Source organism: Mesoplodon densirostris, chromosome 8 (genome assembly GCF_025265405.1).
Source record: "Mesoplodon densirostris isolate mMesDen1 chromosome 8, mMesDen1 primary haplotype, whole genome shotgun sequence".
Classification (NCBI taxonomy): domain Eukaryota; kingdom Metazoa; phylum Chordata; class Mammalia; order Artiodactyla; family Ziphiidae; genus Mesoplodon; species Mesoplodon densirostris.
The window spans coordinates 4491452-4514247 of record NC_082668.1 but is presented as its reverse complement, the minus strand read 5'-3'; the positions used below and the strand labels follow the sequence as shown (position 1 = coordinate 4514247).

Sequence of the window (22796 nt, the reverse complement as noted above, 5' to 3'; positions counted from 1 at the left end):
TTTCTTTATAATATTCTTGAAAATAAAGTGTCATTTGTTCTTCCTTATGGTTCTTATTTTCTTATTTTAATCCTAATGACTTTAATAATTATGTTTTCAAGTTCAATAAATAATCCTGTTGGGACTTTAATTGAAATTGTGTCCTCTCTATAAATTACCCAGAGCAATCATGTCATCTTTCTGTTTAACCAGAAACATGGCACGTCTCACCATTTATTCAAGTCCTTTAAAATTTCTTCCTTTTAACATTTATAGACTTTTTTTTTTTTTTTTTTTTTTGCTGTACGCGGGCCTCTCACTGCTGTGGCCTCTCCCGTTGAGGAGCACAGGCTCCGGACGCACAGGCTCAGCGGCCATGCCTCACAGGCCCAGCCACTCCACAGCATGTGGGATCTTCCCGGACCAGGGCACGAACCCGTGTCCCCTGCATCAGCAGGCGGACCCTCAACCACTGCACCACCAGGGAAGCCCAACATTTATAGACCTCTTAAACTTTCGTATACTTCTCTTTCATACTTAGTCTGTGGTTGATTTTTAAAAAATACATTTTGCTACATTTAAAAAATATTGTTTCCTTTTGATGTCATTATATTGATAATAATTTATATTATAGTACTAATTATTAGGGGACAAAGTCATCTATATTTTCCTTTCCTTTTGTGGGACGACCTATAGTGTTTCCTCATTAAGTGTACAGCTCTCTTTTGTTTTAAAGAATACTTGATGTTTCATTCATTCATTCACTCATTTAGAACTACGTGCCAGACAACATACTAGGCACAGGGAAAAAGCAGTAAATAGAAGATTTTAAAAATCCTTGTTTTTATTCAGCTTACATTTTATTATGCTAAGAATTAACCCTTGTCTTTGTTTTTAAATTTTTACAATAAGAAGTGGGCGTTCCATTTCATCAAATAATTTTTTTTGCATGACCTGAAATGATAATATTGTTTTCCCTGATGTACATACTATTGCATTCTCCTACCACTGAACTATTTATATTCCTAGGAATAAACATTTGTGTCTAATTTTGAATGACTTGGAAACCTAGAAGTCCTATCTGAAAGAACAAGTGAGTCAGAAAAATCAAAACACAAACAAGTTGGAAATGAATCAAGAAAGATAATCGTGACACATAATTTTCTATCCTGCAGAATGGGGATTCAGTAACATAAGTGGAAGCCTCTAATTTCCCTTCTCCCAGATTTCATTAGAGGAAACAACAAAACATGCACTGGGGACAGTTTTGGGAGCAGAAACTGTGGAAGCATATCTCCCAGGCACTAGAATCCCTGTGGAGGAGGCTCCTGGGGCCTGGTCACGGCGATGCTCCAAGAAGGAGGTGCCCCTGGGCTGCCCCAAGAAAAGCCAGGACTGTCAGTGGCCACAGGACACCGAGCCCGAACTTGCCTTTCTGGAGAGGAAAGGGAGCCACTTTTTAAGGCAGGGTCAAGACCTGCCTTAGGTTTTTGAAGGATGATTCTTCCTCTCTGTGTCCACAGACTCTGAGGCAGCCCCTGAGTTCTCTGTGTCTTGGTGTCCACACCTTTGTGTCTCTCCTTCCTTTTGAGTGGGGCTGGGACCCAGGACTGGCTTTTAGCCAATAGAACACAGCAAGCATGAGGACAGGATGTCACTTCCCCGATGGTTCTCCACGGCTGTAATTCCCACCTCTCTCTCAGACTCTCTCTCTTGCTGGCTTCAGTGAAGCAAGCTGCCATGGTGAGAGGTCCACCTGGCAAGGAGCCGGGGGCGGCCTCCAGCCAACAGCAAAGAACCGAGGCCCACAGGGGCCGAACCACCCTGCCCACAGCCAGGAGAGCGTGGAAGCAGATGAGACCTTGACCGCAACCTTGTGAGACCCTGAGCAGAGGATACAGCTAAGCCCAGACTCCTGACCCACAGAGACTGTGGGAGCTGCAGTGGGTGTGGTTTTTAAGTCACTAAGTTTGTAAGTCTTAGTGATGACTGTTACGTACGCAGCAATAGGTGGTGAATACACTGTCCTCATCCTGAAAACAGATTTTGGGGAGCCTGGGTGGTTGCGGGGAGGTGGGTTCATCAGGCTGGGGCTGATGCAGCTCAGACCTCAGGTGGTGGTAAAGTCAGAGGCCTGAGAGGTCGGTGGGCATGGGGCATGTATGGAAGGTAGAGCCAATGGGATTTTCTGGCTGACTGCAGGCTGGGCTGAGAGAACATGAAGAGTCGGGGTGACGGTAAGAGACTGGACGGGTGGTTTCACATCTGCTGCGGTGGGAGGCTGTGTGGGGCAAGTTTGGGAGGATAAGATGCCAGTGCACTTCTGGATGTGTGGAGCCTGAGATGCCGCCCCGCCAAGTGCATCTCTGTGGGGATACTGAGTAGGCAGTGGGATTCCCACGTCTGGAGTTTAGGAGAGCGAGGGCTCCGGGCTGGGGATTTGCATCTGGGAGTCAACCAAACAGGGATGGAGTGGAACAGTGTGAGACTGGATGAGGTTACCATGGACACCGGGAAGGGCGGGGAACAGAGGGAGGCAGGGTCTAGGCCCTGGGCCTCCGGCTGTTAAGAGGAGGGGCCAGCAACGCATTTGGGTATATTTTGTGTCCGAGGATTTTTCTCCTCTCTTTTCAGATTACTGGACTGTCATTTATATCACGTAACCAAAATCAGCCTCAAGACAGGGGATTTGTTGGACAAAGCTGATGATTTCATGAGCAGCAGCGGCTCCTTCGAGTCAAATGGCCTGTCCAGCTAGAAAGGGCGAGGTCCTAGGGCCCCACTGGGCAGATTCCGTTCTATATTGGCTGCTGGTTCTCTCCTATAAACTGAATGGCTTAAATGAGATGACCTTGGATCTTTATTTTTAAAATGCAATGTTATTTCTGGATAACCTGATCTAGTGACCACACTGAAATGATTTGCAAAGAATCTTCCATGGTAATATATTCCTTTTTAAGCACTATGCACTCAGAACTTGATATCATGGTCTCCTTTAATCCTCCCAACAGCCCTGTGAGGTGGGTGCTATTTTTGCCATCAACATTTTTCAGATGAGAAGACTGAAGCTTAGCAAGTTTCACCGGCTGCCCCAGCAGAACCAAGCTTGGAGCAAGTCAAGAACCTGCAGGCTCTACTCCCCTGCCTGGCACTTTACACAGGCAGAGCTGAGCTGACAGCCAAGGAAGGCGCACGGGTGGTTTAGGTTCCAACAATAAAGCTGTAGGAACTTCCCTGGTGGTCCAGTGGTTAAGTCTTTGCCTTCCAATGCAGGGGGTGTGGCTTTGATCCCTGGTCAAGAGCTAGGATCCCACATGCCTCGCGGCCAAGAAAAAAAAACCCACAGGGCTTCCCTGGTGGCGCAGTGGTTTGAGAGTCCACCTGCCGATGCAGGGGACACGGGTTCGTGCCCCGATCCCGGAGGATCCCACATGCCGCGGAGCGGCTGGGCCCGTGAGCCATGGCCGCGGAGCCTGTGTGTCCGGAGCCTGTGCTCCGCAACGGGAGAGGCCACAGCAGTGAGAGGCCCGCATACAGCAAAAAAAAAAAAAAAAAAAAAAAAAAAAAAACCCACAGAAAACCCCAAAAACATGGAACAGAAGCAATACTGTAACAAATTCAATAAAGACTTTAAAAATGGTCCGCATCAAAAAAATTAAAAAAAATAAAATAAAAAAGCGGGCTGCTCCCACTAACCAGAGGTGTGATTTGAGCAAATCGCTCCATCACTGTGGGAGGCTGGTAGGTTTCCCTCTCCTCCAAATGATGCTGTTGAACTAGGTTTATTCATTCGTTATTAAAAAGTAAGTAATGTGTGTCTATCAGACAATTTCTAAAATTCCTTTCAGCTCTAGAAGCTATAATTCATATATGACAATGTTAATGGGGGAAGGGCAATGTTAATTTCTTACAGAATATTCAATGATTAATGTTACTTTCTTATAAAAATCACCTCCAACAGACCTACCTGCCTTTATATTCTTTTATTTGAGGGAGCCTGAAGAGAAAAACACCCATGCCTTCTATGTTTCAGTTAGCAAATGTGAGGCACAGAACATCTGGTAAAGTTAGAGCTGATTAAAAATTTATGCATATTGTCAAAAATTCTTTCACAAATGTGAAAAGGACCAGCTCTAGAATCTGCAGTGATTTAGAAAGCAGAACCACTAAAATGATAAATTTTTCCCCTGAGCTCTGACACTGAGCTTCAGCGGTCCCACCGTTTCAGACGTCCAGGGCAGAGATTTATCTGTGTTTCACCAAGTATGAAAAATATATGGATGGAGGGGTTTCCGGCCGGTCCCCCCCAAGTCATCCAACTACCTCCCTTCATGTCAGCAGGCTCATAAATTTCTCCTGCGTTCTAAAGAAAGCAGCTTGTGCCACCGCACAGAAGCCTCCAAAAGTGTCACTTGCTGCCTATAAATTCACTTACACTCAATAAAGGCAATTGGCTACACATGGACTTAATTACCATGGCCCTCGTTGGGAAACTGAGGGGTTTGCCATCTCTCAAAGGAGAGGTGGAAAAAGTCGTGTGCAAAGCAAGGCGATTTCTCAGTGGCACATTACGAAATCTGATTTATTCATTGATGGTTCTACTTATTAGCGGGCTATGATTAGCAGTTACTACTCCAGAAGGAAGCTTCCTTCTTTTTTTTTTTTTCTTTTTTTTTTGTGGTACGCGGGCCTCTCACTGTTGTGGCCTCTCCCGTTGCGGAGCACAGGCTCCGGATGCGCAGGGCTCAGTGGCCATGGCTCACGGGCCCAGCCGCTCTGCGGCATGTGGGATCTTCCCGGACCGGGACACGAACCCGTGTCCCCTGCATCGGCAGGCGAACTCTCAACCACTGCGCCACCAGGGAAGCCCGGAAGCTTCCTTCTTGATTCCAAAGTATTATCGTTGCTCATGCCTGAATCCTACAGGAACCTCCCTGCTCTGCGCTCACTTTTTTTTTTATTAAAAGGAACAATATACTAAAGATGATGTAATTGATTATTTACACTTTGGTTACTCTTTTGTTGAGAAAATGATACATATGCTTTATTTTGTCTGAAATATTTATCTGTATAGAAAAATTCATACCCAAGCAAGAACAAATCACTTTAGGAAGGAATGGAGAGAATTTTCCATTTAAGTAGACGGCCGTCCATTTCTGTTCATACACCTGTAGTTCTAAACCCCAGACATCATTCATCCATAGACTCTTCCTCATTTAAAGGAGTGAGTCACTGTCCTTCCTAACTCAAGAGTCCAGAAAGTTTAGGAAATGAAACTTTACAGATGTTTACATTTTAAACTCATTTCCTATGCATTACTTTCAAAATTAACCTTTCATAAACAGCAACAGAGTGAATTACAGAAAAGGGAAGCTTTAGAGTATACAGGTTAATTCTGAAGATCCTCTGACCTTAATTCTATCAAGTGACAAGCACCTATTTATGAAACATAAAGGCATGATAATTTGTCTGAAGCAACATGTGTGTTGACATATGTCACCATACGACACAAAAATTAAGAGCCTGCTGAAACAAACCCAAAGGCTCCATATCCAAAGAACAGTTTGTCTTGCCTTGCAGTGTATCAAGTACCTATGACGGAGGCGGCTTCCAGTGACTTCAGCAGAGAGTCAGTAGATTTGGAGGCTTTCACATCCCCAGGATAATACTGGTTTTAATTTTTCAGTGGTTTTCTGACACTCCTTAAGGTGATTTCCTACACTTTCCCACCTCCCTGGAAGGCGTGCAGAGGGTGGCAGTGCCTCTAGCCCAAGGCTACTCAAAGTATAATCCCAGGACCAGGACTCTTAGCATCTCCCAGGAGCGTGTTAGAAATTCGATACCAAAAACACAGGCAACCAAAGCAAAAATAGACAGGTGGAAGCACACCAAACTAAAAACTTGTGTGCAGCAAAGGAAACCATCAACAAAATGAAAAGGCAGCCTACAGAATGGGAGAAAGGATTCACAAAGCATACATGTGATAAGGGACTAATATCCAAAATATATAAAGATCTCCTACAACTTGATAGCAGAAGACCCCCAAATAACCTGGCTTAAAAATGGGCAAAGGAAGTGAATAAATATTTCTCAAAGAAGACATACAAATGGCCAACAGGTACATGAAAAGATGCTCAACATCACTAATCATCAGGGAAATGTACATTGAAATAACAATGAAATGTCACCTCACATCTGTTAGGATGGCTGTTATCAGAAGAGGAAAGATAAGTGTTGAGGAGAATGTGGAGAAAAGGGAACCCTTGAACACTGTTGGTGAGAATGTAAACTGGTTCAGTCATTATGGAAAACAGTATGAGAGGTTCCTTAAAAAATTAAAAATAGAGTTACCACGTGATCCAGCAATCCCACTTCTGGGTATATATCCAAAGGACATGAAACTGGGATCTCAAAGAGTGACACGTCCACTGTGAAATAACAGAAGAGGTATCGATTGGTCTCTGCCTCTGGCTGCTGGCACAGAGCTCCTACATCCCTTGGGACTTCCGTGACAGGAGAGCGTTCTGTTTTAATGAGGTGATGCTGGGTGGGTTCCTGGGGCGGGGACAAGCCATGATTAGAAGCTGAGACATTTAGCCCCACCCTCTACTGTCCAGGAAGGGCGGAGGAATGCAAATTGAGTTTATGATCGATCACGCCTACGTGATGAAGCCTCCATAAAATTTCCCGAAGTATGGGGTTCAGAGACCTTCTGGGTAGGTGAACACGTGGCGGAGCTGGGAGGGTGGTGCCTGGAGCATGGAAGCTCCATGCCCCTCCCCCCAACACCATGCCCTGTGCATCTCTTCTATCTGGATGTTCATCTGTATCCTTTACCATTTCCCTTTATAATCAATAAGTAAATGTAAGTAAGTGTTTCCCTGAGTTCCATAAGCTATTTTAGCAAATTATGGGACCCAAGTGGGGAGTCGTGGGAACCCCGATTTATAGCCAATTGGTCAGCTGCACAGGGGACAACCTGGGATTTGACACTGACATCTGATGTTGGGGGAAGCAGTTTTGTGGGACTGAGCCCTTAACTTGGGGGGTCTGAGGCTCTCTCCAGGGAGTGTCAGAACTCCACTGAACTGTAGGACACCCAGCTGGTGTTGCAGAGAGTTGCTTGATGTGTGGACAACCCACACACACGTGGTGTCAGAAGACAGCGTGGATGTAGTGGGTGAGTAAAGGACACACACACAGGAGGAAATGTTTTTCTCTTTACACACATCCTTGTTCACTGCGGCATTATTCATGAGAGCCAAGATATGGAGTCAAATCAAAAATTCGTGGACACATATATGGATAAGGAAAATGTGGTACATACATGTGATGGAGTATTATCCAGCCATAAAAAGAAGGAGATCCTGCCATAGATGACGACATGGATGAATCTTGAGGACACTGTGCTAAGTGAAGTGAGTCACACACAGAAGGACAAATACTACATGACGTCGCTTATATGAGAAATCTAAAGTAGTCCAATTCAGAGAAGCAGAGAGTAGAACAGTGGTTGCCAGGGGCTGGGGGGAGGGGGAACCAGGAAGGTATTAGTCAAATGGTGCAACCTTTCTGTTATACAAGAGGGGTAAGTTCTAGAGATCTAGTGTATAGCATAGAGCCTATAGTTAACAATACTGCACTGCACACTTAAACGTTTGCTAGGAGGGTAGATCTTATGTTAAGTGTTCTTATCACACGCACAATAATAAATCCGTAAAAGAATGGGAAGTAATTATACAGAAAGAGAAATGCAGATTCTTAGTTCCCACCCAAGGCCTACTGAATCAGAACTTCGGGGGTGGGGGGCCAAACCCGTTTTGACAGGCTGTCCAGCTGCTTTTGAAGCATGCACCAGCCTGAGAGGCACTGCAATCTGGCCCAGCGTTAATTACAGTATCTCGCTGGACCTTCAGCTCTTCTCTGCCCGTGACCTCAGCTCAGCTCAGCACACGTATTACATCTTCTGAATCTCAGGCACTCTGCTGGGTTTGAAGAAAACCAAAGAAGACATCGTTGCCCTGTCCCCCCAAAGGCTTGCAATCTAGAGGGAAAGACAGAGGCTCAGTGGGGGTGGGGGACCTTGGGAGCCAGGGATATGACCATGGACCATAGAGAGAGAGTCTGGCCACTGCATTTGCAAAAGAGCCTCAGGGCCTGTCTTTCGTCATGACGTGGTGCCTGGATAAGCCCAGAGGGCCTGTAGCTGCTGGGTGTTCTTAGTTTGATTTACTGTGACGACGCACAGCAAAATACGTGATTTCACGCAGGTGTGCACCTGTCCCCAAGGCCTCTGTGAATAACCTTGATTTCTCACCCGCCTCTTCTTATGTCCTCCATTCAACCTAATATATTTTCCACCAAAGCAAATGGCAGAAAGAAAAAAGCTATTCACCTTCTCATAGGAGTAATCCACATGTGTTCACACCTCCTCCACAGACCACAGCTGCTTTTGAGAATTCACTGAAAATATAATTACGCAAGGAATTCAAAATAACGACCCCTAATCACCTCCCCTGGCCATCCCTTTCCCACTGTCCTCCTGAAGTTTCTTTTTTCTTTCTGAAAGTAACTCATGCTCAATGTAGAAAATTTGGAATACGAAGGAAAAGAACAAACAGAACCGTGGTCCCAGTCCCGGGAAGATATCTACCGTGAACATTCTAGTGGTTTCTTTCCGATGTCCTTAAAAGCCCTCGGAACAATTCTGAACCTTCCCCTGAGAACCAATCTCGTTTTACACAATGATCAGCCTTCAGAAAGCCTCTGCCCACCCTGGGTTTAGTTCTGCCTGTAGCGACCCAAGTTTTTAGCCAAGTTACCTGACCCCTCTGAGTCCCTTTTGTCACCTGTAAAATAATTGGAGTCAGCCAGTTTTATCAAATCCCACGATTTCTCTTTGTCTTTCTCCCTTTTTTTTTTTTTGCGTTACACAGGCCTCTCACTGCTGTGGTCTCTCCTGTTGCGGAGCACAGGCTCCGGACGCGCAGGCTCAGCGGCCATGGCTCACGGGCCCAGCCGCTCCGCGGCATGTGGGATCCTCCCGGACCAGGGCACGAACCCGCGTCCCCTGCATCGGCAGGCGGACTCTCAACCACTGCGCCACCAGGGAAGCCCTGTCCTTCTCCCTTTTACCCACACAGACCATCACCTCACTCTGCAGGAAGAGGTTCTGAAGCAGGGACAGAGAAGGAGTCAGGAACAAGGGAAGCTCCTGGTTTCCAGGTGGTACCTAGTGAGCAACTCGGCCTTGGGCAACTGCCATCTTTTCCTATGAAATGACCACGGAGTCCAAGACACACAGGACAAGGCTTCTGTTGCTGGAATGCTCAGAACAAGGAGACACATTTGCCATTGTGGGAGCATCATGGCTTTTGGAATCAAGAGACTGGAGTATGAATGGCCTCTCATGAGCCATGAACCCCGAGTAAGGCACTCAGCCTTTCTAAGCCTCAGGATCCCAGAAGAGCATCCATGGAAGCACCTGGCGAGGTCCCTCTTGGAGGAGCAGTAGACAGGTACCAAGTTCAGAAGGAGTGAACAGTGATGGAAGCTGGTGCAGGCCCGGGAGGTCCTGGCAGGGGGACAGCATTGGAGGCTGGATGGGAGAGATCCGGAAGTCTTTTCCAAAAGAGACATACACTTTTCCAGGCTGATAGGAAACTCTGTCGTTCCGCCTCGCTCCAAACACATCCCCATCCTCAGCAAATTTCTGCACGTGTCTGGGAGCTCTCCTGGGTGGTGAGTGCACCATTCTCTCCACTTGCAGATAATACTTGAGTCCCCTCCAGTGTAAACTCCTGAAGCCCTAAATTGGCATAAACTGTGCGGGTGAGAGACAAATCTGTAGGTCTCTCCAGGTCCACATACCTTAAAATGACAAAGCTTAACCTGCAGAACTGTACACAGAAGGGTGAACTTTACTGCATTTAAATTATATCTTAATTTTTTAAATCAAAAACATTAACAAAGCATTCCAAGGCCTCTTCCAAGAAGGATGTACGTCCGCTGGTGATCTGTAGACATGTCACGTCCTGACTCCCCCGCCATGGGGACTAAGAGAACATTCCACCCTGTCTAATTTTTGTCTGCCTACCCTGTTATTATCCCTCAGTTTTATCCCCACCCCCAGCCCTGGCAGCCCTTCCTCCCCCGCCTCCATCCCCAGCCAGTCTCTCCTGCAGGTCAGGATGCAGCACTTGAAAAGATGCTTACGGCTGTGAATATAAAGGCTCCAGACCCAGGAGTGAAAACGCAGGGCAATATGGCTATGCCAACTCTTCCAAACTGCAAACTGTGTGTCTGAGAATGTGCCGGCCTTCCTATATGTTTAAAATAACTATTGAGGCTGTATCATATGCCACACATTGCTCTAAGGGCTTTATATGTATTATTCTATGTTATCCTATCTATGAGGTTGATACTGCGAATATCCTCATTTTAAGTTGAGGAAATGGAGGCACAGAGAGGTTAAGCAACTGGTTCAAGGACACACAGTCTGTAAGAGCTGGGACTTGAACCCAGGCAGCCTGGCCCTCAGACCACTCCTCCTGTGTATGTGTGTGATTTGTAATGTATTTGTTTATTTTAGAGAGCATGATAGATGCCATCACATCATAAGATTAAAAGGCACTGGCATTTTATTTTGCAGTCAGGCTCACCCTGCTGAGGATGAAGATCATCCCAAGCCCCCAGAGCTCTTCCTCTTAGCCATCACCTCTGACTGACTGTGTGTTGGCTTAAAAAATGGAATAAGGCTATGTAATTTACTATCACTTCCAGATTCCTCAAGATTACATGGATTAAAAGGAATCTGCTAAAATCCCAGGAGAACTGCCACAGGGCCAATCCTAGAGCTGTCACCCCATTTGAGGGTCTTACTTCTCTCTAGATTGAAGGTTTCCAGGCACAGTTTCAAGAAACTCAGTTAAAAAATGCAGGTGGGGAGAAATGGTCCACACAGGGCCAATTGCAAAGACACAAAGGCCTGGATTTGGCCCGGTTTTCAGAGCTGACAGCTACTCAGGTGGCTCTGATGCTCGCGAAGGAAATGGGGGAAGAGGCTGTTGCATCTTCGGGGACAAGAGCCCACAGTCCCACGGACTTCAAGGTCCTCCTTTATCACCCTAAGGGGTTGGATGAGGTTACTTTATGATACTTAAAATGAAGCTCATCCGTGGATCGTAACACTTAGATGACGGTTTGTGACAGGTCCCAAGCCAAAAGGAATACTAATTATAGCAAGAGATTTTCTGGAAACAAGTATCCCCACGACTGGGCCATCCCATATGGTAGCCCCTAATGACACATGGTTATCTAAACTTAAATTTGAATGAATTAAAATTAAATATTAGAAATTCAGCTCCTCTGTCACCCTACCATCTTTCAAGTGCTCAAGATCTGTATGTGGCTGGTGGCTACTGGAGTGGACAGTACACATCAGACCAATTCCACCACTGCAGAAAGTCCTACTGGACAGTGCTGATCGAGAGTACTACAAACTTCTCCTTTTGTCCTTCATTAGGATGCTGCCAACGAATGAAAGAAAGAAGAGTACTTATCTCATGGGGTTGTTGAGGATTGTGGTAGGCTGAATAACAGCCACCAAAGATATTGGGTCCTAATCCCTGGAGTCTCTGAATGTTATTTATAAGAAAAAAGATATCTATATTTGAGATGTGATTAAGAATCTTGGGGGCTTCCCTGGTGGCGCAGTGGTTGAGAGTCCGCCTGCCGATGCAGGGGATGCGGGTTCGTGCCCCGGTCCGGGAAGATCCCACATGCCGCGGAGTGGCTGGGCCCGTGAGCCATGGCCGCTGAGCCTGCGCGTCTGGAGCCTGTGCTCCGCGACGGGAGAGGCCACAGCGGTGAGAGGCCCGTGTACCGCAAAAAAAAAAAAAAAAAAAAAAAAAAAAAAGAATCTTGGGATAAGATTATCCTGGTGGGCCCTAAATGAAATCCTAAGTGTCTTAGAAGAACAGAGAGAGATTGGACACACAGAAGAGAAGGAGGCAAGTGACCATATACAGAGATTGGAGTGATGCAGTCAAGGAGAGGCCACAACAGTGAGAGGCCCACGTGACGCAAAAAAAAAAAAAAAAAAAAAAATATATATATATATATATATATATATATATATATATATGAGAGAAAAATACTGGAAAGCAATTTACCCAAAATTTTTACAGTAGCTATCTCTGTCTACTAAAATTATAGACAATTTAAATTTTCTTCTTTAAACTCTGTCTTGTAAGTTTTCTACAATGAGCATGTATTAGTTTTAACACTGGAAAAAAAAAGACTTCCTTTAAAATAATTTAAAAATCAACTTGAACCACAAATCCTAATATTTGATAAAATACCGGGCAACTTTTGTCAACTACAAGTATTGATTAAATCAGCTAAGAATTAGTATTCAAAACTGTGGGAGTTTATATTTGTAACTTCTAGTCATTTTTTACTTGTCACTGTATGTCCTGTTGGAATTTATCCTGAAGACTGATCATGTTTCATGTTTCAAAAGACAATATTTGCTTTTTATTTGTCTTTGATTTAAAAAAGCAAGGAAAGGGATTTTATCAAAGTCAATCAGATAAATGTAATCCAATTATGAAAATAAATCCGCCCTCAACCTTACATTACTTCAAAAGGAGGTATCTTTACGTCTCTGTGAATTACACACAGCATATACCCATGGGAGCTGCTCTAACTCAGCCTCCAAACTGTCAGGTCAGTAACAGCAGGATGGAATGTTCTCAAGGGGACTGGCCGGGAGGGCTGCGTCTTCAAAGAAAGCCCAGAGCCAATGGGAGGGGTTGCTCCCAGGAGGCCATCAGGAGTCTCCCATGACCCTCCCAGCACCTCAGACAGGGGAGTAACCCACAGTTACTGCCAGCCTCAAGGCACCCTATTCTTTCATCAAAAGAATTTCCAGGAGTGTTCTGCAGGTATTGCATCAATATACTTCTAAAAAAATTAGGGTGTTTTAACATTTCAAATGTTTATTTTGGATTATCCCAAATTAAGTTCTTGCCTTTCTTTTTCTTCTAATATATTTTTAACTAGGCTTTTTCATTATAAAAATAATACTTATTGAAAGAAAGACTTCTAAGCATACAGGAGAATATGAGATAAAAGTAACATCACTACTCTTGTCCCCAGAGGTGGCCATGCTAACAAAGTTTCTAGTGTATCCTTCCAGAAATTTTCCATCCATCTGCAAACATATATTTAATAAATTAAATGCATGTGTGAATATACCTTTGTATATATGTATATGTGTGTATACGTATATTTTATACATTTTAGCTTATTTGGAGTTATAATTGTACATAGTGCTTTCAACTTGGTTATATCACCTAACAATAAATTGGATTATAAAAGTCTATCTAAAAGTAAATAAGTATTTCATTTGTAGAAAACATGGTTGTGGGCATCTGTTCTCTGATGTCCTGAGAAAAGGGAGGAAAGTTGCTGATAAGGAAAATTCATGAACACAGGGCATATCATCTTCATTAACTATGAAAATGAAGGTTTCAATTATAAATGAAGGTGATTTAATCAGAAGACAGTTCTTTTGAAACAATGCCTTTCTACTTAAAGTTCCATGATTGCACAAAATCATCCTGAGTATATTTCCTCCAGGCACAATTATGTAATTAGATAAGAAAGGAAAAGGGCAGTGCTGCTGGCTTGCACTACCCACTGCTTGGATGGGGACTGTATCCACCACTCTCTCCTCAGCACCAGGCACTGTCCTCACGGGGCTTGCCATTTATCTGGGGGAGGGGCATATGAATGAGCAGATGTGTACAATATGGCAGGAATAATAATGGTCTGCATACTGGGGTCGAAGTCTCCCATATCTTTTTTTTTTTTTTTTTTTTTTTTCTTTTTGCGGTATGCGGGCCTCTCACTGTTGTGGCCTCTCCCGTTGCGGAGCACAGGCTCCGGACGCGCAGGCCCAGCGGCCATGGCTCACGGGCCCAGCCGCTCCGCGGCATATGGGATCCTCCCAGACCGGGGCACAAACCCGTATCCCCTGCATCGGCAGGCGGACTCTTAACCACTGCGCCACCAGGGAGGCCCGAAATCTCCCATATCTTAACAACCCCACAAAATAGGTTTGAGTCTTGTTCTCCTATCACAGATGAGGAGACTGACAGCACAGAGAGGTTAAGCGACTTGCCCAAGGCGGCACAGCCATTTCTCAGGAAGCAAGGCTCCAGTTTCTGTGATTATGCAGATCGCCTGGAGGGGGAAGGGGAAGATGCGGGCAGAGCTCAAGGAGGAGACGGAGAGGAACTGCAGGGAAGCACTCAGGGAGCGTTTCATACGGAGGATGGATTTGAACAAGAAGTTGGTGAGGCAGAGTGGTGGGGGAAGGGAGGAGAAGGTGGACAAGTGGGGATACCATCTGCGTCTTGGGCCCCATCCTCCAGCGGTCTCAGCCAAGGAGGGGATGAGTGCTGAGATCCCAGCAGAGACCGTGGAGTGGCTGAAGAGCATCAGGGACCATCTGGGCAGTGCTTGTCTTCCTGGGTGTGCAGCATGTGATGGGGTTGGACGGAGCCAGGAGGAGGGGACCTGCTGGTGGAGGGTCTGAGAGATCCTGCCCGTCCCCCAAGGCCTGAGAAGGGCACCCTGTACGCTCCTGGGGAATGTGGGTCCTGAAGGAACCAGCATCCCAGTGGGATGAGGGCTGTTCAGGAGGTGAGAGGCCTGAACTGCAGCTGCCCAGTGAGTGAGGGCACGTGGCAGAAACCACAGGCCACAGGAGGAGGTCCCGAAAGACCAGGTGGACTGGTCTCTCCTCGTGGACCAGATGGCTACACCACCCGCCTGCAGAAACCAGCCAGGGCACTGACATAGCCCGAGCCCAGATGCTGCTCACTCTCCTGGCCCCCAGCCGACGCTGTGAAGGTTGGTAATTTCCCTTTGCAGTCAGATGCCACAGAGGGAAGAAAAACAGGGACATTCATGATAGGGAGGCATCTGAAGTGACTGCAAATTTACTCCAAATGGACAATCAACCTTAAAGAGAGTATTTAAGCCGGAAGAGATTGTTACCTGTAATTGTTACTGATTAAGTTTTTCTTATACTGTGAGTGGGAGGTTGGCGGGGAGCGGGAGCGGGGTAGTCTGAGAACAAGGCTAGTGATTGGAATACTGGGTTTTGGTGTTTGAATAACAAAAAACCAAGCTACTTTAAAAAACTCAAACACTAACACCTCTGCTGATATAATATCTTTGATCTATTTCTAACAGCTTTATGGATGTGTCATATATAATAAACTTTTCATATTCAAGTGTACAATTTGATAAGTTTGAGATATCTATCTATCTGCCTGTATGTATATATATATATATACATATATATACACACACACACACATGTATATGTCTACCTTATGTCTCCATGAAGCCATCACCAGAATTAAAAGGAGGAAGCTGATAAAGTGAAGAGGGGATATATGCATATATAAATATCTCCCTCCCTATTAGCATCTTTTCTCTATCTCTTTATTATTATCAGTTTCAGTATAGAATTAATACAATGTCCAATTTCGCATTTTAAAATATTCCTTTCATTTAAAATATCCCATTTGGCAATAAAATATCCCTGATAAATACGATATAAAGAGAAAAGTTCACAAAATTAATTTTGAATTTTAAAAAATCATAACTATTTAAAAGCCCTATTTATATAATAAAGGACAGAACTCTCCAATCAAAAGCAAGTAACTGTTATATCAAACATTCCTGAAGAAACTTTATTATAAAATTTATGTATTATTGAGGAGATAGCATGTTAGAATCCCATACAGAATTAACACAAGAGAAGCTCATGATTGTTCAAGTTTTTCTGAATCATTGTAAACTAACTGATGTATGTTAGACATCTGTTGCTGCACGCTAAGTCCCCCCCACACTTAGTGACCGAAACAACACGTTTATTGTGTCACTGTTTCTGTGGGTAGGGAACCAGATGTGGCTCGGGTGGGTATCTCTGCCTCGGGGTCTCCCACGAGGCTGCACACAGTGTTGGCTGGGGCTGTAGCCGCATCTGAAGGCTCCCCTTGGGGAGAATGCCCTTCCAGTTCACGCATGTGGCTGTGGACAAGATTCAGCTCTTCTCAGGCTGGAAGGAGGCCCAAGTTGCTTGCTGGCTGTCACCAGAAACCTCCCTCCGTTCCTTCCATGGGGCCCCTCTGCTGGGCAGCAGCTGACCCCTCTCAGAGCCAGGGGTGAAAGCAAGTGAGGGGGCGAGAGGCAAGCAAGATGGCAGTGCCACCCCACTGCCTTTGCCATATTTGTTTTCTTAAGATTTAATTATTTTTATTATTTATTTATTTATTTTATTTATTTTTGGCTCTGTCGGGTCTCAGTTGCAGCACGCAAGATCTTCATTGAAGCACGTGGGATCTTTCATTGCAGTGCTTGGGCTTTTCTCTAGTTGTGGTATTCAGGTTTTCTCTTCTCTAGTTGTGGCGCGAGGGCTCCAGGGAGCAAGGGCTCTGTAGTTGAGGCGCGTGAGCTCATTAGTTGTGGCGTGGGCTTAGTTGCCCCGCGGCATGTGGCATCTTAGTTCCCTGCCCAGGTATCGAACTCACATCCCCTGCATTGTAAGGTGGATTCTTTACCACTGGACTACCAGGGAAGTCCCCTGCCATATTCTTTTTATTCTTTTTTTCTTTTTTTGGTTGTGCTGCGCAGCATGTGGGATCTTAGTTCCCCGACCAGGGATTGAACCTGTGCCCCTTGCAGTGGGAGTGCAGAGCCTTACCCACGGGTCCACCAGGGAAGTTCCCCATATATTTTTCTTTAGAAGTGAAGTTCTAGGTCTACATCACACTCAAAGGGAGGACATTACCAGAGGAAGAGGTGGGGTCAGCGGAGGCCATTTGGGAGGCTGCCTACCACAGATATAAACATCTTTTAATGTAATGTTTTGAGAAGGAGTTTGGTTTTCTATTGCCAACAAATTAAATTCCCTGGTCCTGATGAGCTCATCAAAGTTGGTATCTGAGTGTCTCTGAACCTAATGTGTATAGCACAATACCCACCAAAGAAAACAGGTGGCGAGTCTGCTTCCATGGCCCTGGGACTGATCAACAATCTGCTCTCTTTCCTTCCCCTCTTGAAATAGATTTTAAAGCTGCTCCAACTGGGTTGCCTACAAAGCGTTTGTTCTACTGTGTGGAAACTTGTACTGTGTTCTGTAAGTGTTTGTTCTACTGTACTTCTCTAATAAAGGAGCACATCTTTTGTAAACAAAAACCATCTTTTGAAAACAAGCTTTAAATTGCTTCACATTTCACTTAAGAGCATTAAAGAAGACCCTTAATATAGGCAGACCCTTAATACAGGAAGGCCTTAATATACATAATGCCTTGTCCCCAGAACTGCTACCTTCCCATCATTTCATGGGAGGCCTGGGGGCCAGGCATCAGGTCCTAGAGTCAGCAGCTGCTTCAAGGGATTATGACAGAGAAGGAGCATAACTGAGACTGTGGAGCCTCATACAATTAGGGTCAAATCCCAGAAGGAAGAGCAGCATGAATTGCTTGTGGCCGGACCCCTCGGATTTCAGACAGACCTGGCCTGTGAAAGCCTACCATCTTGGGGCTGTGTCATCCACCTATGATGTTCAATTTCATGTGGCTACAGAGGTATTATATAGACTGTATTTAAAAAAAAAATCAGGAACAAAAGCAATTTCATTAAAATAAGAATTAGTTCCTAAATTCTTAGACTTCACATTCTACTTTTCTAAAATGAAGCCAGAAAACCACATGAATCTATATCAACATGTTTCTGTGCTTAAAAACACACAAGAATATCAACTAACACAGAAGAGATTATCAGGATAGATGTCCTACACTCACCTGCATTCGATGAACCAACGCCGGATCTCATCTTGGAGGTTCTCCTTGATGTTGGGACCTTCTATTAGTTTCAAGTCATCCTTGATTGTAACCAAGGCATCTCTGTATTCCTCCTCATGCTTTACCTGCACCTTATCCCGCAGGTGGGTCACCCTGTCAGCCTGGATTAATGCAGCACTGACTTCATTAAACAAAGGAGGTGGGTTCTGAAAATATAAGCCAAAACGTTTGAGATCATAAAGGTTACAGAGCAGTGAAAAATATTAGACAATAATGAAATATGTCAGTATCTTCAATGGTGTCCTACCAAAGACCCATAAGAAATACAAACAGAACAACAGAATCAGATCTTGCAGGAGAGCTTGAAGGAGTAATTCACAACCATGGGGAGGAAGTATGGGATCACTCTGTACTATTTCCCAGAAACTGGTAATTAGCTTAAAAAATGCTTATTCGGTAAATCATTCAAAAAATCATTCAAGGGGCTTCCCTGGTGGCGCAGTGGTTGAGAGTCTGCCTGCCGATGCAGGGGACACGGGTTCGTGCCCCGGTCCGGGAAGATCCCACATGCCGCGGAGCGGCTGGGCCTGTGAGCCATGGCCGCTGAGCCTGTGCGTCCGGAGCCTGTGCTCTGCAACGGGAGAGGCCACAGCAGTGAGACACCCGCGTACCGCAAAAAAAAAAAAAAAAAAAAATTATTCAAGTTGCAGAAGGTAAAGTTTTCCAAACCTTCTTGGTTAGTGGGAGAGAAAAGAATATAGCATTAGAAAGTAAATGAAGCAAGAATTGATGAGAAGAGTTTGGGTGTTCTGATTTCAAGAAAAATGACACCAAAATCAACTCTGAAAACATCCCCTCTATTGTTAAAGACCTCCAGAGCAGGAAATTCTCAGCTGACTCCAGACATTCATGCTATTACATCTTATTGTGAGAATGTTCTCTCTCCACATCTGCTGATCAGAAAGGCAACAACGTCTGGCTATGGAACGCCAACCAAATGCTCAGCACTGGTCCAGCAACATGTGGAGGGTTGTGGTAACCGAAAATACAAAGTCATTTTGAGACATAATTCCTGTTCTTTAGAACCGCTAAAGAAATGAGGTTGGCGGGATAAGAGTAATGTCCGTTAGAGTAGGGAACCATGTCAAATAATCTATAAAAGTGCTACCTTGTGGGTTTGGTTGGAAAGAACTAAAAGGGACTTGGAGAAGAAGAACACACATGGGAATCACAGGTATGAGCTAAAGATCCTGAGCTCTAAGGAGTTCAGAGATTCAGCGCAGGTAAGTTAGCAAATTAAGGACAAATTCAGTGGTGTGCTGGAGCCAGCCTGTAATGACTCATGAGATCCAGTTGATAGATTTTCAGAAATTTTGCAAGCCTGCTGTTAGGCACAGTTATTTTTAAATGCTAAATTATATAAATTTAGGATTAAATTATGTTAACAATGCAAGTTACCAATACCAAAAACTCATTGCTTCATAATTATTTTTACTGGATTTTATTGTCACCTATGCTCTTGATGTCATTATGTCTGTTGTATCTCTAAGGTGAAAATACTTTAATAATGCTGTCACTTTTGTGTGTATCTTCCTGTGTTCATTCAGGTTAGCAGCTTGCAGTTGGCTATAGGAATACTTACACCATCGAAATTAGCAAATGCTACAAATGAGGGTTTGATTTACTATTGTGATTTGATTGTATAGACTTAAGAAAGTGGTAGAGAAAATAATAATGCAGATAAACATAAAAGTGTGTCATGTCTGTGTCACTTACATTGTGAATAGCACACAAAACTGAGGAATATTCTTCCAGAATCCAAAAACTATAATCTGATTCAGCAAAGGATGGCTAGTATCAAGTAGAGAAAAGATGACAAGTGTTGGGCATGGATGTGGAGATATTGAAACCCTTGTACACTGTTGGTGGGAATGTAAACTGGTGCAGGCACTATAGAAAACACTATGGAGGCTCCTCAAAACTTAAAAATAGAACTACCATATGATCCAGCAATCCCACTTCTGGGTATATATCCAAAGGAAATGAAATCAAGATCTTAAAAAGATATCTGCACCCCCCTGTTCACTGCAGCATTATTCACAATAGCCAAGGTATGGATACAAGCTAACTAAAGCCAGGGACCATTTTAAATCCGAAAATCCATATCCTTTTCTTACAAGGATTTTTTTGGTTACTGTTCCTTTACAATTTCCTTCCTCTGTTTTCTTAGTTCTTTTCTTCTCAGAACTCCTGCAATTTTCTTTACATGTATCCCTCATCCATCTCCTTGTCATTTGGCTATTTTCTAGGAGATTTTCTTAATTTTTTCTTTCAACTTTATTTTTTGAAGTTACTATTATTATATTTTAACTCTTCAACAGCACTTCAACTGTTCTTTGATTCTCCTTTCTTGGGGCATTTTGTTCTAATTTCTGGATTCGATAATCCTCTTTTATTTCCATAAGGTTATTACTTTTAGAATTTTGTTTTTTATGTTTTATTTTACCCCTCTTTTTTTTCTTCCAATTTCTTTTTGGTTGGGTCTCTGTCTTTCCTAAGTGACTGGTGACCCTTTGTGGTTCACGCTTATTTAGCAGGGAGGCTCCCAGAGCTGTTTGGAACCTGTGTAGGGGAGTTGCTGACTGGTGAGGTCAGACCTGCTTTATTGGAGGTATCTGTGTATCAGTATCCAAATGTCTTTCTTTTGAGCTGGTTTCTGCAGACAGAAATCCTCCCTTCTGCTCCTGAAGAGGTGTAAGTGTGGCTGCAAGAGCCAAGCAGAGGGAGGGAGCCATTGGTCTCCCTGTTCTCTTTTTTTACATCTTTACTGGAGTATAATTGTTTTACAATGGTTGTGTTAGTTTCTGCTTTATAACAAAGTGAATCAGTTATACATATACATCTGTTCCCATATCGCTTCCCTCTTGCGTCTCACTCCCTCCCACCCTCCCTATCCCGCCCCTCTAGGTGGTCACAAAGCACCGAGCTGATCTCCCTGTGCTATGTGGCTGCTTCCCACTAGCTATCTATTTTACATTTGGTAGTGTATATATGTCCATGCCTCTCTCTCACTTTGTCACAGCTTACCCTTCCCCCTCCCCATATCCTCAAGTCCATTCTCTAGTAGGTCTGTGTCTTTATTCCTGTCTCACGCCTAGGTTCTTCATGACCTTTTTTTTTTCTTAATCCTTCCTTTCAGAACAGGATCTCACCTCGCTCCCCACTGGGCAGAAAGAACAAGATAATCACAAGCGCTTATTCTACCGAGTTAAACCAAACTCACTGACACAGCTCTTATGTCCCTTTGCTTTGAACTTTTCAGCAAGTTTCTCCCTTTCAACAGCATATAACTGTACGTTAAAAATTCAATCTGAAAATTATAGAAAAGAGGAATTTTATTCATTTCTATAAATAAAATATTCAGAGCTAATTCTGCCATCTGATGTTTTCTAACACAATTTCTTGTTTTTCCTTTCCTACTTTTTGCTGGGTCTATGCAGTTAACTTTGTTCATTCTTGCTATGCAGTGGTTAAGAAACTATACATCTCATTTATAATCTTCTGCCAGTTATTCTGAAATTTCTAACATCATAATTACCACCTATATTTGTATTTATGTCTAGAATTAGTATTTTTACTGTTTCTTTAAGCAAGTCTAGGACCTCTGCATGTGTTCACTATTTTTCCCCCAAACTTTTATTGTGTAATAACAGATTGTGATTAATTTTTAAACCAGCAACTATTTAAATTTAACCATTGTTTTGGTTTCATTTTTTAGTCTTCTTTCTCCTATTCAGTTTTCATTTTGCTGAAGCATGTCCTTTTTTTTTTTTTTACCTCTTTATTGGGGTATAAATTGCTTTACATTGTTGTGTTAGTTTCTGCTGTATAACAAAGTGATTCAGCTATACATATACATATATCCCCATATTCCCTCCCTCTTGCGTCTCCCTACCCCCTCCCTATCCCACCCCTCTAGGTGGTCACAAAGCACCGAGTTGGTCTCCCTGTGCTATGCGGCTGCTTCCCACTAGCTAGCTATTTTATGTTTGGTAGTGTATATATGTCCATGCCACTCTCTCACTTCATCCCAGTTTACCCTTCCCCTGCCCCATGTCCTCAAGTCCATTCTCTACATCTGCGTCTTTATTCCTGCCCTGCCACTAGGTTCATCAGTACCGTTTTTTTAGATTCCATATATATGCGTTAGCATATAGTATTTGTTTTTTCTCTTTCTGACTTACTTCAATCTGTATGACAGTTTCTAGGTCCATCCACATCTCTGCAAATGACACAATTTCGTTCCTTTTCTGGCTGAGTAATATTCCATTGTATATATGTGGCACATCTTCTTTAACCATTCATCTGTCGATGGACACTTAGGTTGTGAAGCATGTCCTTGAGTGTAACTTTCAGACTGGATATGGTCAGCCATAAATATTCTAAGTACTTGCACTTCTAAAATGTCCTCATTTGGCCCTTCCCACTTTAATGGCAGTTTAGTAGCTACCCTGGAGGATACTTCTTCTAATGGGCAGAGCTGCCAGCGACTAGCTTGTTGGAAATTTGATGATTATTCCTTTGTAGGTAAGCTATTCTGCTCTTATGATGCTTTACACTTAGTCTTTTCAAAGTTTATCAAAATGAATCTAGGTGTGAGCATTTCTTCATTCATCACATTCTTCATTTAGTGGGTCCTTTCAATATAAATAATTATGTCTTCTCCTCTGTAAATTTTCCTTCTATTATTTCTTTTTCTCCATTTTTCTCCCTGCCACAAATATTACATAAATGGCAGGGCACCAGATTGATCTGACCTTTTCTCTTATATTTTCCATCTCTCCTTTACTTGCATGCACTATGTTACAGAAGATTTCTCTATCTTTACCTTTCACAATTAATTTGGCTTTCAGTTATGTCCATTTATTA

General features: G+C 43.7%; 1 protein-coding gene across 1 annotated transcript in view; it reads right to left on the bottom strand.

Annotated features, from left to right (window-relative positions):
- IQCA1 (IQ motif containing with AAA domain 1) overlaps positions 1-22796 on the bottom strand; it is a 177991-nt gene that overhangs the window by 121186 nt on the left and 34009 nt on the right. The window contains exon 6 of the mRNA XM_060105914.1: positions 17868-18073. Coding sequence (XP_059961897.1) covers positions 17868-18073 — 206 coding nt within the window. The remainder of the gene's footprint in view (positions 1-17867; positions 18074-22796) is intronic.